The sequence below is a fragment of the Microcaecilia unicolor genome, chromosome 7 (assembly GCF_901765095.1).
Source record: "Microcaecilia unicolor chromosome 7, aMicUni1.1, whole genome shotgun sequence".
NCBI lineage: Eukaryota > Metazoa > Chordata > Amphibia > Gymnophiona > Siphonopidae > Microcaecilia > Microcaecilia unicolor.
In genome coordinates this window covers 20679452-20696479 of record NC_044037.1, presented here as the reverse complement: position 1 = coordinate 20696479, position 17028 = coordinate 20679452, and the positions used below count along the sequence as shown (strand labels likewise).

At 47.4% G+C, this 17028-nt stretch overlaps 1 protein-coding gene across 1 annotated transcript in view; it reads right to left on the bottom strand.

The window, feature by feature from the left end:
* The window catches only part of COL4A6 (collagen type IV alpha 6 chain), a 446909-nt gene that overhangs the window by 38658 nt on the left and 391223 nt on the right, over positions 1–17028 (bottom strand). The window contains 5 exon segments of the mRNA XM_030209832.1: positions 226–333; positions 4809–4883; positions 7933–7996; positions 12038–12219; positions 13418–13543. Coding sequence (XP_030065692.1) covers positions 226–333; positions 4809–4883; positions 7933–7996; positions 12038–12219; positions 13418–13543 — 555 coding nt within the window.

The following is a 17028-nucleotide window of genomic DNA, read 5'->3' as shown; positions in this document are numbered from 1 at the left end:
GTTTGATTTCTATTGATAACATGGTGCATATCACAAAGGCCAGCTCTTTAGATGTTGAAGGGTGCCCAGACAACCCCAAAATTCAGCAAATGCCTTCACTGCACCCAGAAAGGAGTCATTCATGTAGTGCTTAGCACTGGCAGTCATTTTTCATTTTTGAAAAATGTGCTGCCCATGGTCTAGGCTACAGCAACATTCCCTGCGAGACGGTAGACATGCTCTTACCTGGTGGTCCTGGCCGTCCAAGATCTCCTGAGGCACCTTTAAGAGTCGGGATGCCAGGGATTCCGTAGGGGCCTGGATCCCCCGGTGGCCCGTCCAATCCCCTGCCACCTAAATCAAAAGGAAAGCAAATCAAATTATTTGTCTACTGTCTGGATTACATTTGCTGGAGAAAACAATGGGAATGCTTTGACCCACCAACACATGGGAGAGACACATCGTTTATTGCTGCTGAAGCCAGAAACTGGCAGTGCTACTGTGACCACACTGGTGTTAACAGTGCAACAGTACATAAGTACATAAGCATCACCATGCTGGGACAGACCAAGGGTCCATCGAGCCCAGCACCTTGTCACCGATAGTGGCGAAAAGAACAAGCAATTTGTCCCGCCCATCCTAGAAATACTGTATTATTCCCTCGTCCATTCAATATCATTCTATGGCTTTTTCCTCCAGGAAGCCGTCCAACCCTTTTTTGAAGTCCGCTAAGTTAATCGCCTTAACCACCTTTTCCGGCAGCGAATTTCAGAGTTTAACTACGCGTTCAGCGAAGATTTCCTCTGATTAGTTTTAAATTTACCACACTGCAGCTTCATCGCATGCCCCCATGTCCTAGTATTTTTGGAAAGCGTAAACAGACGCTCTACATCGACCCGTTCCAGTCCACTCATTATCTTATAGACCTCTATTATATCTCCCCTCGGCCGCCTTTTCTCCAGGCTGAAGAGCCCCAGCCTCTTCAGCCTATCCTGATAGGGAAGCCGTCCCATCCCCTGTATCATCTTTGTCATCCTTCTCTGCACCTTTTCCAATTCACATCTTTTTTGAGGTGCGGCGACCAGAATTGAACACTCGAGGTGCGGTCGCACCATGGAGCGATACAACGGCAGAATAATATCCTTATTTTTGTTTTCCATCCCTTTCCTAATGATACCCAACATTCTATTTGCTTTCCTAGCCGCAGCGGCACATTGAGCAGAATGCTAACGCCAGTGCATTCCAACAGCACTGCCCTGGCTTGAGAACGTGAACCAAAGACATCAGGATCTTGCTGAAAAGAATCAATTGTACCCCTCACCAGATGATTAAGGGGCCTTTTTACTAAGCTGTGCTAGGCGTTAATACGTGCCTAACGCAGCTTAAAATGGCGTAGTAACAATCCGCTCTTGTGCTACTCTCTTCGGTCTACAAAAGTCTTCGGTCTACAAGACATGTTGCATCGCATGTTTATACTTTCCTTTTAAGTAAATCTCCCAGGGCCGCCGAGAGCCAGAGCCGGGCCTGGGAGAAGGCCGCCCCCGGCCCCCCCACCACCCGAGGTCGTCGTCGCCGCCGGGCCCCCCCACCGAGGTCGCCGGCCCCCTCTCCCCCCGCTACCGGGCCGGGCCCTGCACTAACCTTAAACGCCTCCTTTCAGCACGTTTGCAGCAAGCAGCAGCAGGGCAGACCTCTCCTTTCTTCCGTGCCCCGTCCTCGCGGACGTTACGTCAGGCGAGGGCGGGACACGGAAGGAAGGAGTGGCCTGCCCTGCTGCTGCTTGCTGCGAACGTGGTGAAAGGAGGCATTTAAGGTTAGTGCTGGGAGCGACGGAGGGAGGGCGGGTCGGACTGCGGTGTCGCCGGGCCCCGGGGACTTTTGTTCCCCCCTCTCGGCGGCCCTGAAATCTCCCATTACATGTCTGGGTCTGCGTAGGTGTTGGCAAGAGGATATCCAACAATCCATCTCAGATCAAAGTTGGAAGCAGATACGGAAATCGCTGTTTAAATGTTCCAAGTCTGCCTGCCATAACACAGTCCCTTTATTTCTTTACGCATAGATCATTATGGACGCCCCTCAGGTCGCATGCAATTAACCCTTGCATTCCCAGTTTATGTTGGTCCTGTGATGCCCAGCAAGGTACTATTAAAACATCTTAGTTTTGAGTGTGTACGTATTAGAAGATTCTGGTATGACATATGGCTCACTTTAACGGAAGTGTTTCACTTTACTGGTCCTATATTGTAGGCCCCAGGTAGCTACGCCCCTGCTGTGGACTGTAACTGCCCAATGGTGAACTTAAAAGGAATAAGTATACCAAAGTGGTTTGCAGTAGCTGCGGTAATATCTTTGTGTGTGAAGGAGGGAAAAGCCTCTGTATCCCCGGTCTAAGTTATGCATCTTATGACCCAGGGGTAAAATCTTCATCGGCTTGAAAAAAACCTCCCGGATTTTAAACTAGTATTCAGCACAGAGCACTTATCTTAGTCTTCCAGCATAAAACTTGAAAAGCTGGTTCTAATCTTTTTTCCTACGGGCAGTGCCGTAGCGAAGGCTAATGGCACCTGGGGCGGGTCGCCGCAGCGCACCCCCCCCCCCCGGATCGCATTCTTACCTGTGGGAGGGCCGATCCGCCCCGAGTGCACGTCACTCGGAGCTGCGTCGGCCCCGCTGGTTCCCTGCTCTCTCTGCCACGGAACAGGAAGTAACACCACCCCCCCCCCCCACCGAGCGTGTGCACCTTCCTACGCTGCTGCCTACGGGGTCCCATTTCGCCGTGTAGGCTTTTTCAAAGAAACCGACCTCCTGCTTATGCCTGGTGTTTTGATGCAGCTTGAATTTTGTCTGCTGTCACAAACCCTCCTCCTTCACACACAAAGACATTATCACACCATCTGCAAACCACTTTGGTATACTTAATAGGTTTTATTGATATTGTGGTTTAGTCCTCAGTCAGTAGCAACTTAAAAGGAACCCAGAAGAATTATTCATTTATTTACAATTGCATTTAATACCACCTAGCACTGTTTTACTACTGACATCAGTACGCATGATAACCTCTGACAGTTTTGGATTGATTACATTCTTGTTAGGTTGTATCTTTTCTATATTATTATGGATTTCTTTTCTACCTTTTATATTTATTTATTTTAATTGTAAATCACCTTGACTTGGATGTTCCCAAATTGGGCGACAGAGCAATCTACTGTAATAAAAGGCACCTCCAACGTTCCAAAGCCGACTCCGTGGCTTCACTCAAGGGTTCATGGATTCGTAAGGGTGAAGCTCGCTCTCTGCCCATGTCTCTGCCCCGCCCTCGCGTCTAAACGTTATGACGTCGCATCGAAACGTCATGACGTCGAGGGCAGGTACAACAACGTCAAGAACCAACGAAACCTTCAAGGTAGCCACGGAGTCAGCTTCACAGCGTTGCAGGTGCTGAACACCGCTGGGTGGCTGCAGGAGGGGCAGGGGACAGAGCAGAATCGCTAGGTGCCTGAAGGGGGGGGGGCAGGGGGACAGCAGAATCGCTCGGTAGTTGCGGGGGGGGGGCAGGGAACACAGCAGATTCGCTGGGTGACTGCAGGGGGGGCAGGGGTCAGAGCGAAATCGATGGGTGGCTGCAGAGGGGGCACGGGACACAGCAGAATCACTGGGTGGCTGAAGGGGGAGCCGGGGAGAGAGCAGTATCGCTGGGTGGCTGCAGGGGGTGGCAGAGAACAGAAAAGATTCGCGGGGTGGCTGCAGGGGGGGCAGGGGGAGAGAGCAGAATTGCTGGGTGGCTGAAGGAGGGGCAGGGGAGAGAGCAGAATCGCTTGGTGGCTGGAAGGGGGGCAGGGGAGAGAGCAGAATCACTAGAAGGATGGAGGGGGCCACAGGAGAGAGAAGAATCGCTGCATGGCTCCAGGGAGGGCAGGGGATACAGGAGAATCGCTGGGTGGCTGGAGGGGGGGCTGCGGACACAGGACAATCACTGGGTGGCTGAAGGGGGGCAGGGGACAGAGAATAGCTGGGTGGCTGGAGGGCGGACCAGGGGAATAGCTGGGTGGCTGGAGGAGGCGCAGGAGAGAGAGGAGAATCGCTGCGTGGCTGGAGGGTGGCAGGGGAGAGAGGACAATCACACACACTCTCTCACACTCTGTCTCACACACACTCTCTCTCTCACACACAGTGTATCTGTGTGAAACACACTGTCTCACAGACACACTCACACCCTGACTCACTCTCTTTCTGTAACACACACACACTCGCACATTCACTCTCTCTCTCTCTCTCTCTCTCTCACACACAGTCACTCTCACACACACACACTCTCTCAAACATACACACTCCCAGGAAAACCTTGCTAGTGCCCGTTTCATTTGTGTCAGGAACAGGCCTTATTTACCAGTTTTTAAAATAAACATAAAGATGTTGGGAGATTCTTATCTTCCTCACCTTTTATTTTTTTGTCTCATGTCAACCCTTTCCACATCCCCTATCCCCAGAGCAGTCACAATTACAGAGTTTGTTGAAAGGGGAACTGATGGGGCAGCCCCAAAATATGAAAAAGCACTCACTATAGGACTGTTAAAAGATATCAGTTTCCATTTGCGCACTCAGAGCCAGAAACTCAGCATGGAAGCCACCATTTAGTGCAATGAAAATCACAAGAGCTCAGTGATTTGTGCAAAAGTGATTGCACAGTTTTCTAATAAGTAAATATGAGATTATTTGAGGTTCCACTAAGATAAGACAATATATACTGTACGGTCATGGCTAATAAAATTTGCCTTTCTGGGTCATAGAATCATCAGATACATGTATAAACTGGCCTCTATCCTCATTACCTGGGATTCCAGGCACCCCACGTTCTCCTTTAGCTCCAGGCCAACCAGGCCGACTTGTGGAATCCCCTCGATCACCTGGGAACATAATAGCAGGCTTTACGTAAACTGGTGGTTTCAGGTTTGGTGACATTTCATCATGTAAGAGCATAAGAGTTGCCATACTGGGACAGACCGAAGGTCCATCAAGCCCAGTATCCTATTTCCAACAGTGGCCAAATCAGGTCACAAGTACCTGGTAAGATCCCAAAATAGTACAATATATTTTATACTACTTATCCTAGAAAGAAGCAGTGGATTTTCTCAAAGTCCATTTTAATAATGGTCTATGGATTTTTCTTTTAGGAAGTTATCCAAACCTTTTTTATACCCCGCTAAGCTAACTGCTTTTACAACATTCTCTGACACCAAATACCAGAGTTTAATTACACGTTATGTGAAGGTTATCAATAGAAATCAAACAAAATAAAACATGGAAAAGAAAATAAGATGATACTTTTTTTTATTGGACATAACTTAATACATTTCTTGATTAGCTTTCGAAGGTTGCCCTTCTTCGTCAGATCGGAAATAAGCAAATGTGTTAGTTGATAGTATATATAAGTGAAGCTTCAAAGCATTTCAATGACAGTCTAGCAAGGTGGGGGTGGGTAGGAGGTATGCATGGGTACATCAAAGCATTTAATTTCATTGATAGTCTAACAGGATGGGTGTGGGTAGTTGAGAGGAGAGTGATAAACAGAGAAATACAACTTTATGGTTTATAATGGGCTAGAAAACCCAGATCCTTGTTAAGTCTTGACTGTTGGGTGTCAAAATATTCAATCATTCTGATTTCAAAGGTCTTACGTTCCTGTATTGTTTTAAAGTTACCTTTCAGGATTCTTACTGTGAAATCACTGGTGCAGTGTCCTGGTCCTGTAAAGTGTTGGCCCACAGGGGTGGGAATCTGACTGGCACCAGCTTCATAAAGAAAGCTTGTTTGCTGGCAGGGGTCCCCGTGCATGTAGCCCCATGCAGGACGTAAGGCGTCAGAAACAGAAGATCACACAACGAAGGCGCCGGAGTCGACCGGCACTGAAGAAGACTCTTCAGCTGGCAGGGATTGGGGACCCCGCCAGCAAACAAGGTACCTGATGCAGCAGCGGGGCGGGGTGGTGGTGGTGGGGGGTTTGTGGTTGCGATGGCGGGGGGTCCAAAGTGGCGGGGGGGGGGGGGGGTCGGTGGCAGGGTGAGGCAGCTAAACAGTGCCCCCACCTTGGGCGCTGGTCCCCCCTCCCGCCGAAGTCTGGCTACACCAGAGATAAATTTATTAAATGAAAACCAAATGTTCAGATCAGCCCGACACAGGCCGTGTTTCGGCCAGCAGGGCTGCGTTAGGGGTTTGACTGGTTTCACGTCACCACTCTTTATGATTATTCAGTTGAGCTGTTTTTTTACCTTATATTTGAGAAGATCTATGACTTCAGTCCACTATACATTTATTTTTCATCAGTACTATATCAGTACATATATCCATTGATTTTGATAATAAAGGATCATTGTGCAGCCCCTGACGCAGCCCTGCTGGGCGAAACACGGCCTGTGTCGGGCTGATCTGAACATTTGGTTTTCATTTAATAAATTTGTGTTCATCTTCTATTGATCTGCTCTGTTCTTTTTCCAGGATTACCTATAGTGCAGCTGAAGTTAGTACCTCAGTCCAGTAACACAGCCCACTGTCAGCTAGCTGCTGCTCTGCCCTCATCCCCTCCTCCCCATCCCTTCCCCCAAGTCAAACTTTGTACAACATTACAGCATCTATTTCCGAACCTGAACCCTTATACACAACACAAGGGAGTCACTTACAGTGGAAAATCCACAATTAAACAGACTCTAATCACCAGATACAGTGCCTCCTTGCACCTTGATCTAAACCATCGTCCCTCCCCCCAACCCCCTTCTGGAAAAGCCCGACCTCTGATAGAAGAACCCCTCCCCCTGCCTCTACACCCCCCCCTCCAGGACTCACCATGGGCCAGTGGCTTAGCCAAGGGTGGGCCTGGGTGGGCCCAGGCCCACCTACTTTGGGCTCAGGCCCACCCAGTAGCAGCACACCCATGAAGTGTCCGGAAGGGATTCCCAAGCTCCACCAGCCGAAAATTCATGTCCTTCCTGCATACCAGCCTTCCCTCAGATGTATTCCTGCATATGCGGAAACAGGAAGCTGCATCAGAGGGAAGGCTGTGGGGCCAACATGAGCAGTGTGTATTATTTGCTGCTCACTGCTGGTGAAAATCTGCTATTTAAAAGGTATGGGGGGAGGGGGATGTTTGAGAGACCATATGGCATGCAGGCGAGAGAGGGAGAGACCAAATCACTTGTGGGACAGGGCGGAGTTCTTTTGCCCACCCATCTTGGGCCCAGGCCCACCCAAAATTGGGTGTCTGGCTACGCCCCTGCAGTGGGCATAGGACCCAACTTTTTAGAATGACTGAGGGTGCTGAAAGTATCATACATTACTCCTCCTTGAACAAAGTGAAGGCATTTGCTCAGTATGGTGGTGGTGGTGGTGGGGGGGGGGGGGGGGGTGGGACTCAAGCACACACAGAGCTGGCACCTATGACCCTGGGGGTCAACATTGGTGGCTTGAGTGGTTCCAGGCAGCCATGATCCCTCTTATGCTGCTGCCTGTGTCGGCACCACATTCTAAAATGGCACCGATGACCCCTGGCAGCAGTCTTGCGGCTGAAAATCCATGGCTGGCCCTGGTGATCGGAACTTATCTGAGTAAAAAATGCTGAGGATCAACCCCAATATATACAATGTTGGAAACGCAATCTATGTACGCTATTTACCTCTCCCAACCTAAGCACACCTCCAGAAGAGCTGCCTGCTAATGAGCAAGTGGGTGTGGTAGACCACCCACACATTTAGCAGTCCTGAGCGCAATTTTCTAATTACTCATTTATGTACAAAATCAAAATCTATGTAATTGGCTTTGACAATTGATCTTCATAGTCCTTGTTCCTACAGCAGAAAAACAGGGTTTTTTTTTGCCCTATAAAATTCTACTAAAACAGAGGTTGACCAATCTTTCTGTGACGTCATTTCCAGTAAAGAGATTAAAATCTATCTTCCTACTCACCCTTTGCTCCAGGAAAGCCAGCGGCACCCGAGGATCCAGGAATTCCTGGAAAGCCTTCTGCACCCTAAGGAGCATCAATAATTATTAACGTATTAATGTATTAATAATGATTCTCACATCCACCAGCGCCACCGTTATTAGTACAGCTAACGCAGGTGATCTCTCATTTGAAAGTGGGAAATCAAACAGCCAGTTTCAAAAAGAAGAGTCACATTTATAGAAAGTGTAACCGACTTAAGAATACATAGTACCGATTCTACTGAATCGCAAAAATATAGCACACGTTTTCAATAAAAGATATTTATGATTAGCATGAGAACTAGGTTTGATTCCCAGGCCTGACCTGCTCCATGAACCAACCAGTGGCTGGTGATGCTGTGGAGGCCACATCCACATTGTTATCAAGGAAGGACAGTCCCAGCCAATTCACAATAGCAACAGCTAGTAACCAGGCTTAAGGTGCACGCATACTGGATTTTGAATGGACTCATTTATTGGGATTTATTAACTACCTTTATTAAGTGGCAGCCATTTTGAAAACATTATTGGATTTATTAACTACCTTTATTAAATGGCAGCCATTTTGAAAACATGGCAGTGCCGGGCATAGTAGTGAGAGCGGGCAGGAAAGAGTGGGGTTCTTTCCTGCCCTCAAAGAAACCCCTAGACCACCAGGGCCCTTCAAGGTAGGTCCGAGGAGGGCCCACTTTGGCTCAGGGATCTGTAGTGTATGGGAGGGGGCGGCAACTGCGGCATTGGGGGGGGGAGGCCGTAGTGTGTGGGTGTGGGAGGGTGGTGGTAATCAAGTGGTGAGCAGTGGCTGGGGGGAGGGTCTAATGACCTTTACTGCCCAGGTGCCCCAACCACTGTCAGTCTGCCCCCGAAGCCATGGGTTAATGCAAAAATGTAAGGAGGCATATATGTGGACAGGGCTTAGGAGGGACATGGGTTGGTCCCATACTTACACATCTGATTTATATTCTAAGATGCCACATTTAAGTAAAACACCTTAATATACCACTTTGTATTTTCATTCCGGTAATGGCGATTGCCACTACGGTACAATGTAAGCCACATTGAGCCTGCAAATACGTGGGAAAATGTGGGATACAAATGCAACAAATAAATAAATAGTCACACATTAGAATATTTAAATAGCATATGTATGATATTCATGATGTCAGCACAATACAAATGAAACACCTTAGCAGGCATGCATTAGAACATTCAAATAACATAGAAATTATGCTCCATCATATCAGCACATTAAAACAAAATATCTTAATAGGAAACCATGGTACTCGGATACCAGTGGTCCATAGCTGAAGGCTGTCACTGTGATGACTGGGATGGATGGGAGAAGGGGGGGGCGGTTATGAAACAGGGAAAACTCATGATACTATTGTCCTTGTTTTCACTCATATTTGAGACATAGTTTCAGTGGCATCGACGTTTTGGACCAATAATCCTAATAACCACTAGGGAGCACTTGATTTAGCGAAAGGTAGGTTCCCCCACCCTATAACTTGCTTAGCTTCTGTCTCTATGATCTCTTTGTTGTACAATAAAATGTACCAGGGAAGTCCAAAGTTGCCAGGTGGGCGGTTTTCCCGGAAAACCTCTGAGCTTCCGGGTTAGCGCTGCTAGTAGCTGCAAGGAGATTTGAGCGGCAGCCGGCAGGCAGCGTGTACGAGCCGAAGAAGCTGCCTGCGATCAAAATCGCTGCTGGGCGGGCCTGCGAGGGTGAGGGAAGATGGGGGTGAAAGTTGTGGCACGCAACGGGGCAAGGGATGATGGGGAAAAGATGTTGGAATGGGGGAGGGAAGACGGGGACAGCAGCTGCACGGGGGGGGGGGGGGGGAGGGAAGAAGATGGAAGGAAAGATGCTGCACAGGGAGGAGGGAAGATGGAATGATGAGGCATGGTGGGTGGGGGAGAAGCTGCATGGGGAAGAAGGGAGAGATCCACTAAAGGGGTGGAGGGGTCAGGAAGGGAGAAGTCTTGGCTGCATATGAGGTGGAGGAGAGGGAGACATGCTGCATAGAGAGGGGATAGGTGGTGAGAGGGGGAGAAATGTTAAACATAGGGGTGGAGAGGAGGGCAAAATGGTGGGCATAGGGGTGGAGGGAAGGGAGAAATGTTAGACATGCTGGTAGAGGGGAGGAAGGTAGATATGCTGTATGGAAGGGGAGAGAGACGTTGGACAGTGGGAATGAGAGGGGGAGATAGACATGGGGGTGGATGAGAGGTACACAGTAGGTGGTGAGGGGGGAAATGCTGGGCCATGGGGGAGAGGACTACTACTATTACTATTTAACAGGAATGAAGAGAGAAGGGGCAGGAAAATATAAGGCTACCATGGTGGGGTGGGGAGGGGATCAGATGCTGGTTAGAAGGGTGGAGGGAGAAGATGATGGGAATGGTGGAACCCTGTGGGAGAGGGCAAGAGGGGGAGGAGGGGTGGCAAGGAAATGAATGAGAGATAGTGATTACAGAGGGTAGAAATATGGTAATGGTAAAGATAAAAGAGAAAGTAGGGATGGGGAGGAGTAAGATGGGGAATGGGAGAGCTAGTGGGTGAAAGAAGAAGATGGAAATTTGATAGGTAGTTGAAAAGTAAAAAGGAGACAAAGAAGGGTGAGAGAGAGGCAGAAAAGAGCTACAAAGGAATGACCAACATGTCAGAGGCAGGAATATTGAGGGAACAGACAGGAGAGAGGAGAAAAGACAAATGGACTACAGCCGCTTGAAGAAGAATTAGCAGACGGCAGAGAGGAAAGCAGAAAAGAGAAATTGGAACCAGCAAGAGGGAAAAATAAAATGTCCAGACAACAAAGGTAGAAACAAAGCATTTTATTTCAAATGTTTTAAATGGAATATGTTAGCTTTTGGAAATGTGCATAGGAAATGTCTTTGTATTGTGTTCTGTAGAAAAGGAAATGCATGTTTTGTGTCTCCAGTGTTGCAGTAATGCTATGTTTAACTTCTTGGGGTTCCTTTTCAATTTTTGTCTAAATATTTTTATTTCTAATTTGTGATCCCTTGTTCTGTGTTTGGTGAGGTTCTGTTGGTGTGATAGTAATGGCAGGTGGAAAATTGGAAGGGAGGCAAAGAGGAATCGGGGAGGGGAGCCCTCCTTTATTTTCTGACCTGGGCCAAGTAGGTCTTACAACAGACCTAACCCTTGCTGTATAGCTGGTGAGGATTCCCAGGCATCCCCAGCTAAGGACCTCCTCCAAAGGCGGCCAGAACTCCCTTCTACCAAGCTCTGGCAACAGCATCCTTGAGCCATCAACAGCTAAGCATGTGTGGGGTGCTGGCATCAGTGGCTTAGGGTCATTGCTGCTGCCTGCCAAGCTTGGTAAAAGAGAGTTCTGGCCACCTTCAGAGAAAGTCTTCAGCTGAGTGAGCTTGAGGATCCTCATTAGCTAAAGTATTTATATTTTGAGGTGGAGGTAGGGCGGAGCAGAGAAAATTTTGTGCCCACCCACTTTGGGCTCAGGCCCACCCAAAACTGGCTGTCTGGCTACGCCACTGGTTTACCTAGCCAGTAAGTGGTCTGAATATCGCCTCTAACCGAAAAGGGCCATGCTCCGCCCACTCTCTGCCCCTAACCTCACCAGTTAGGGGTTAGCTATTTAGTGCCATGTCTGGTTATGTGCCGGCTAGATCTGACCAAACCATTTAAATGGCCAGGAGCCTCTCCTGGCTGTATAAATTGTTTTGAATATCGGACCCATAGTGTACGGCAGTTGAAGGAATTTTAAACTCCCCTTAGGTGCCAACAGAAGAGGTGGTCAAAAATGCAAGCTTCAGCTACTGCAAAGAGTGAAACCAGTGAGGCAGGCTTTTATCACCCTTAATTTTGGGTGTCCTGAAACCAGTGCCTGACTGGCTTGCCCCTTAAGTCAGCTCAGAACACTATACAAGGAATTTCCTTAAAAAAATTGCTTGCAGCTCACTGGCACAAAATACTCACAGAACTACAAAGATTATCGCCAGGCTGAAAATTACCATCCATGTGGGCATTCCATTCTGTATTTAAATCTGGACTAGCCAGGTTTTTATAGCATTACAGGCAAGACAAAAAAAAAAGCATATTTACGCTTTCTCCAGGAGATCCTGGAAATCCTGGAATGCCACCCTCTCCTTTATGACCTGGGAAGCCAGCCGGTCCCAATGGACTCGGGATGCCTGGGTCTCCAGGTAATCCCTTTTCTCTGCCTGGGAATCCTGGGGAACCCGGAAGTCCAGGAGATCCAGGCTCTCCATGTAATCCTTTATCACCTGTTGAGAGAAAAAAAAATTGTCACAGTCCACAGGTACCAGGAAATATTTAATATTTTAAAGATTTATTACCCGCTCTATCCGCAGATCTAGGTGAAATACAATAAGACATTCATATAATCACAAATATACACATAATAAACAATAAAAACACAACATCATCAAAATACACAACGCCTTGAGATTCTTCTAATCATAAGTTGAGCGTAGTACCAGCATGAGATCAAATGACAAGTAAGCTTCAGGATGTCACAAGAGTATTAAATGTCTTGAGAAACAAAAAATTCTTCAACAGTTTTTGAAAGCAACAATAATTAGTCTGGTTCTCAATTTCTGCAGGCAAGGCGTTCCATTCAAAAGGTCTGCCATCATAAGAGAACGATCGCACATCTCCAAAAGACATGAATCAGCAGAAATTTAAATCATAAAAAAGGAGGTGATTTTTCTTTTTTTTTTTTTTTAAACACACCTTTATTAAAGATTGGCAATATACATTCAACATAGGAATAAACCACAACACTGATAAACAAGTCCCCCAATCCCTCCCCCCTTCCCCCAACCCACTTCCTAGTGAGATCACAGTATATAACGATAAACTTCCAGTACAATCACCAAAAATGTAAAATGGAAAGCCAAAGCGGAGGCCAATCACTCCAAACTCTGTGGGTTAGATTTCCAGGTTCGATAAAGAGTCCCAGACTTTGTCAAACTTAGTGAGCTGGCCATTCTTAATTGCTGTCAGTTCAAACATCAAACACAAACCATACATTTTACACAGATAAAGAGCTTGAGGTGGGATCTGAGGGCTCTTCAACGCTGCCACCAGTGCCAGACGAGCTGCAGTAAATAGATGAATCGCCAGACTACGTTGTGACGGAGCAAACAATGCTCTGCTTTCAAAGGATAGGAACGGCCTATAATTTGTTGCACCAAAGAATGGACAGACTGCCAATACGGTTGAATGAGGGGGCAGGACCACCAAATATGATACAGTACATATCTCCTAACTGTCCATAGTTACGCCAACTAAGTACTGTGCCGATTTTAAAGAAACGCTACGGAGTATAATACCATTGATGTAGCGTTTTGTGAAGGAGGTGGTTTTTCTGTTTACAAATATCACTTTTTAATGTGAAAGCCAAGGACTCGTGTACATTTTCTACTACCTAGTAATGGTTAGTTGTATTGTACCTCATACCTTTGGATCCAGGAAATCCCAGCTGCCCTGTTGGACCAGTCGATCCTTTCTCTCCCTTCAAGACAAGCGCCATGGCCGGCACAAATGCCGCAGGGCGACCTGGGGGACCCTGAGATCCTCTATCACCTGAACAAAGAAACAGACTTTCAGAAAAGAATAGCCGAATGCTGTATCTCAGACTAAAGGAGAAATGTATATTCAGAAATGGCTAGACTCAGTAAACGATGTTCAAAATTTGGTGCCAAAACAAATTCAGCGCTAAGAGCGATTCTATAATGGGTATGCGCCTAGCACTGATTCCTGCACCTAACATTAGGCGCCAGACTTATGTCTGCTGAAACCAGGTGCAGATGCTGGCGCCCAAGTTAGGTGCGCTGAGGTCGTATTCTGTAATTCCGCACACAAACTTTTGCAATGCCCCTGAAACGCCCATGGCCATGCCCCCTTTTGAGTTATGCACCAGTAGAGTTAGATGCCATACGTTTTAGAATTGCACACAGCCAGATGCTCGTGCAAATTTCAATGACTGCCAATTAACATCAATAATAGGTTGTAAGCACCCAATTATTGATGTTAATTGGCTCGTTACTCAAGGACATACATGCTCAAATTTGTGCACGCAATTCTGGGTGCCATATACAGAATCTGGGAGAAACTATGTAAAAACAAATCCTCTACAGATCAGGCCTGGCTTAGCTCTACTTTGGCCCCGCAAATAAAAGAAGAAAACCCAACCCTATGAAAGTCGACCAGAGTAAGGTAAGTGCAATAGATCATCAAAATAAAATCACAAAGAAAGGGATCCAAAGAGAACCGTCTTTTAGGCATCAATTCAATCAAGGACTCGACACAGATCCATGTTTCGGCATGGAACACGTGCTTCAGGAGTCACATTACTAGTTGAAGAATATGATATTCTCTTCCTGATCGTGCTGCCGAGGATCCTGATTCCGGTCAATGACCCTAAGCCTCCTTATATGACAGGGACAGAATATAACTTTTCAAATAAGAGTCTGAATGAAGGGTTAGGTAAAATCACCATTCAGAATGATTGCTGAAATGGATCCATGTCGAGTCCTTGCTTAAACTGATGCCTAATAAAGACGGTTCTCTATGGATCTCTCTCTTTGTGATTTTATTTGGAAGGTCTGTTGAAGTACCCTAATGACTTTCTTAACACTATATTGAGCTTGGACAAACATATATTCGTTGGTTCCCTACCAAGGACTTTAATTAATGCCTTTCTTCCTGCCTGCACAACCATGCTTGCTCTTTCCCTGCCCTCCCCCCTCCCAAGCTCTCCTGAAGTGGCTTGGAGCAGAGGAATACCCTAGAGGTTAAAACAGCAAGCTAAGAATCAGAGATGCCAAGATTTTAATTCTGGTTATCCTACTCACACTCACCCTCCATTGCATCAGGCAGAAATTTGGATTATAAGCCCTCTGGAAAGGAAATTACATCAGAGGACGGCGGGACGCTGAGAGGGCAGAGAAGCAACAAAGGCGGGATGTTGAGCCGTGCTCAGAGGGCAGGGAAGCGACGAAGGCGGGACGCTGAGCCTGAGCTGTGCTCAGAGGGCAGGGAAGCGACGAGGAAGCAAGCCTGCCTGCTTGCTGTCTTCACTACCGCTGGTTCGCGCTGCGACTTCGGTAAATATTAGATTTGCAGGGGGCAGAACGTAAAGTTGGTGGGAATGAGGTTGGAACGATCCCGGTGGTGGAGGTGGAGGCTGGGGTGAGTCACAGGACATGGAAGGGAGAGGGAGGATAGGGGGGAAGGGAGAATCCCTGGACATGGATGGGAGGGCAGAGAATCGGTGAACATGGATGGGAGGGACGGGTAGGGGCAAAGGAGAATCGCTGGACATGGATGGGAGGGAAGGATAGGGGCAAAGGAGAATCGCTGGACATGGATGGGATGGGAGGGCAGGGGAGAGAGGAGAGTTGCTGGACATGGATGGATGGAGGGGAGGGCAGGAGAAATGTTGGACATAGATGGAGGAGAGGGAAGACAGGAAGGAGATGCACATGGATGGAGGGGAGAGAGGGGAAATGCTGGACATGGATGGGATGGGAGGGCAGGGGAGGAGAATCGCTGGACATGAATGGGAGGGGAGGATAGGGAAGAGAGGAGAATCACTGGACATGGATGGGAGGGAAGAATAGGGGCAAAGGAGAATCGCTGGACATGGATGGGAGGGGAGAGGAGAGTTGCTGGACATGGATGGATGGAAGGGAGGGCAGGAGAAATGCTGGACATGGATGGAGGAGAAGGAAGACAGGAAGGAGATGCACTTGGATGGAGGGGAGAGAGGAGAAAGGCTAGACATGGGTGGAGTGGAGGGCAGGGAAGAGAAATGTTGGAGGGAAGAAAAGACAGAGGAAGGAGATGCACACAGATGGCGGGGGAGAGGAGAAATGCTGGACTTGGATGGAGGAGAGGGAAGACAGAGGAAGGAGATGCACATGGATGGTGGGGAGGGGAGAGAGTTGAAATGCTGGACATGAATGGAGAGGAGAAAAGAGAGGAAGTGAGATGAACTAGGATGGAGGGGAGGGAAGGGGGAGAGGAGAAATGATGTACATGGATGAAGGGGAGGGAAGACAGAGGAGGAGATGCAAATGGATTTAGGGGAGACGAGAAATTCTGGACATGGATGGAGGGGAGAGAGTTGCAATGCTGGACATGGATAGAGGGAAGGCAAGAGAGAGGAAATGAGATGAACGGATGGAGGAGAGGAAGTGAGATGAACATGGATGGAGGGGAGGAGAAAGGAGAAATGCTGGACATGGATGGATAAGAGGGAAGAGAGAGGAAGGACAGGAGATGCATATGGATGGAGGGGAGGGAAGAATAGGAAGGAGATGCATACTGGCGGAGATGAGGGAAAGGGAAAAGAGGAGAAAAACTGCACATGGATGGAGAAAATAGGCAAAACCTGGATCCACTCTGTACCTCCTCCAGTCAAGTCTGCGGAGGACCCAGCTTTTACCTATGGATGTAGAGCAAGAAATGAAGAAAGGAGGAAAAGTAAAGAAATAAATGGAAAGGAAGCATTGGAAACAGTTAAGCAAACAGATAGCGAGCAGCAGAATCAGAGACTGGGACCGACATGATCAGAAAAACAAAGTCATCAGACAACAAAGGTAGAAAAAAAATCATTTTATTTTCATTTTAGTATTTGGAATATGTCCAATTTGAGAATTTACATCTGCTATCTTATTTTGCACTGGGTATACTGGAACTGTAACATCTTACAGAAATTATTTATAATGAAAAAATTCAAGTTATTTTTTTCTTCTATACTAGTATAATATTTTCAATGATGCCTGTTTATATGCGCCAAGGAGTGTGGCTAACATGGGTGTGGCTATCATAGGGGTGGAGACATAGGTGGTGGTCCCGCCCATAATGAGTACAGGTACCTTTTTTCCTACAAAAAAAAAAAAGCACTGATTAAAACTGTTTGGCAATATCACTCTGGTCCAAGTCTTCCACATCTTTTAGGAACTGACTATTCTCAGAAGAGAGACTTGGCAGTTTCGCATCTTCACTTTGCCTGTTCTGAGGGGCATTTTCAATATGACATCTAAATCCGATTTTGGATGTTT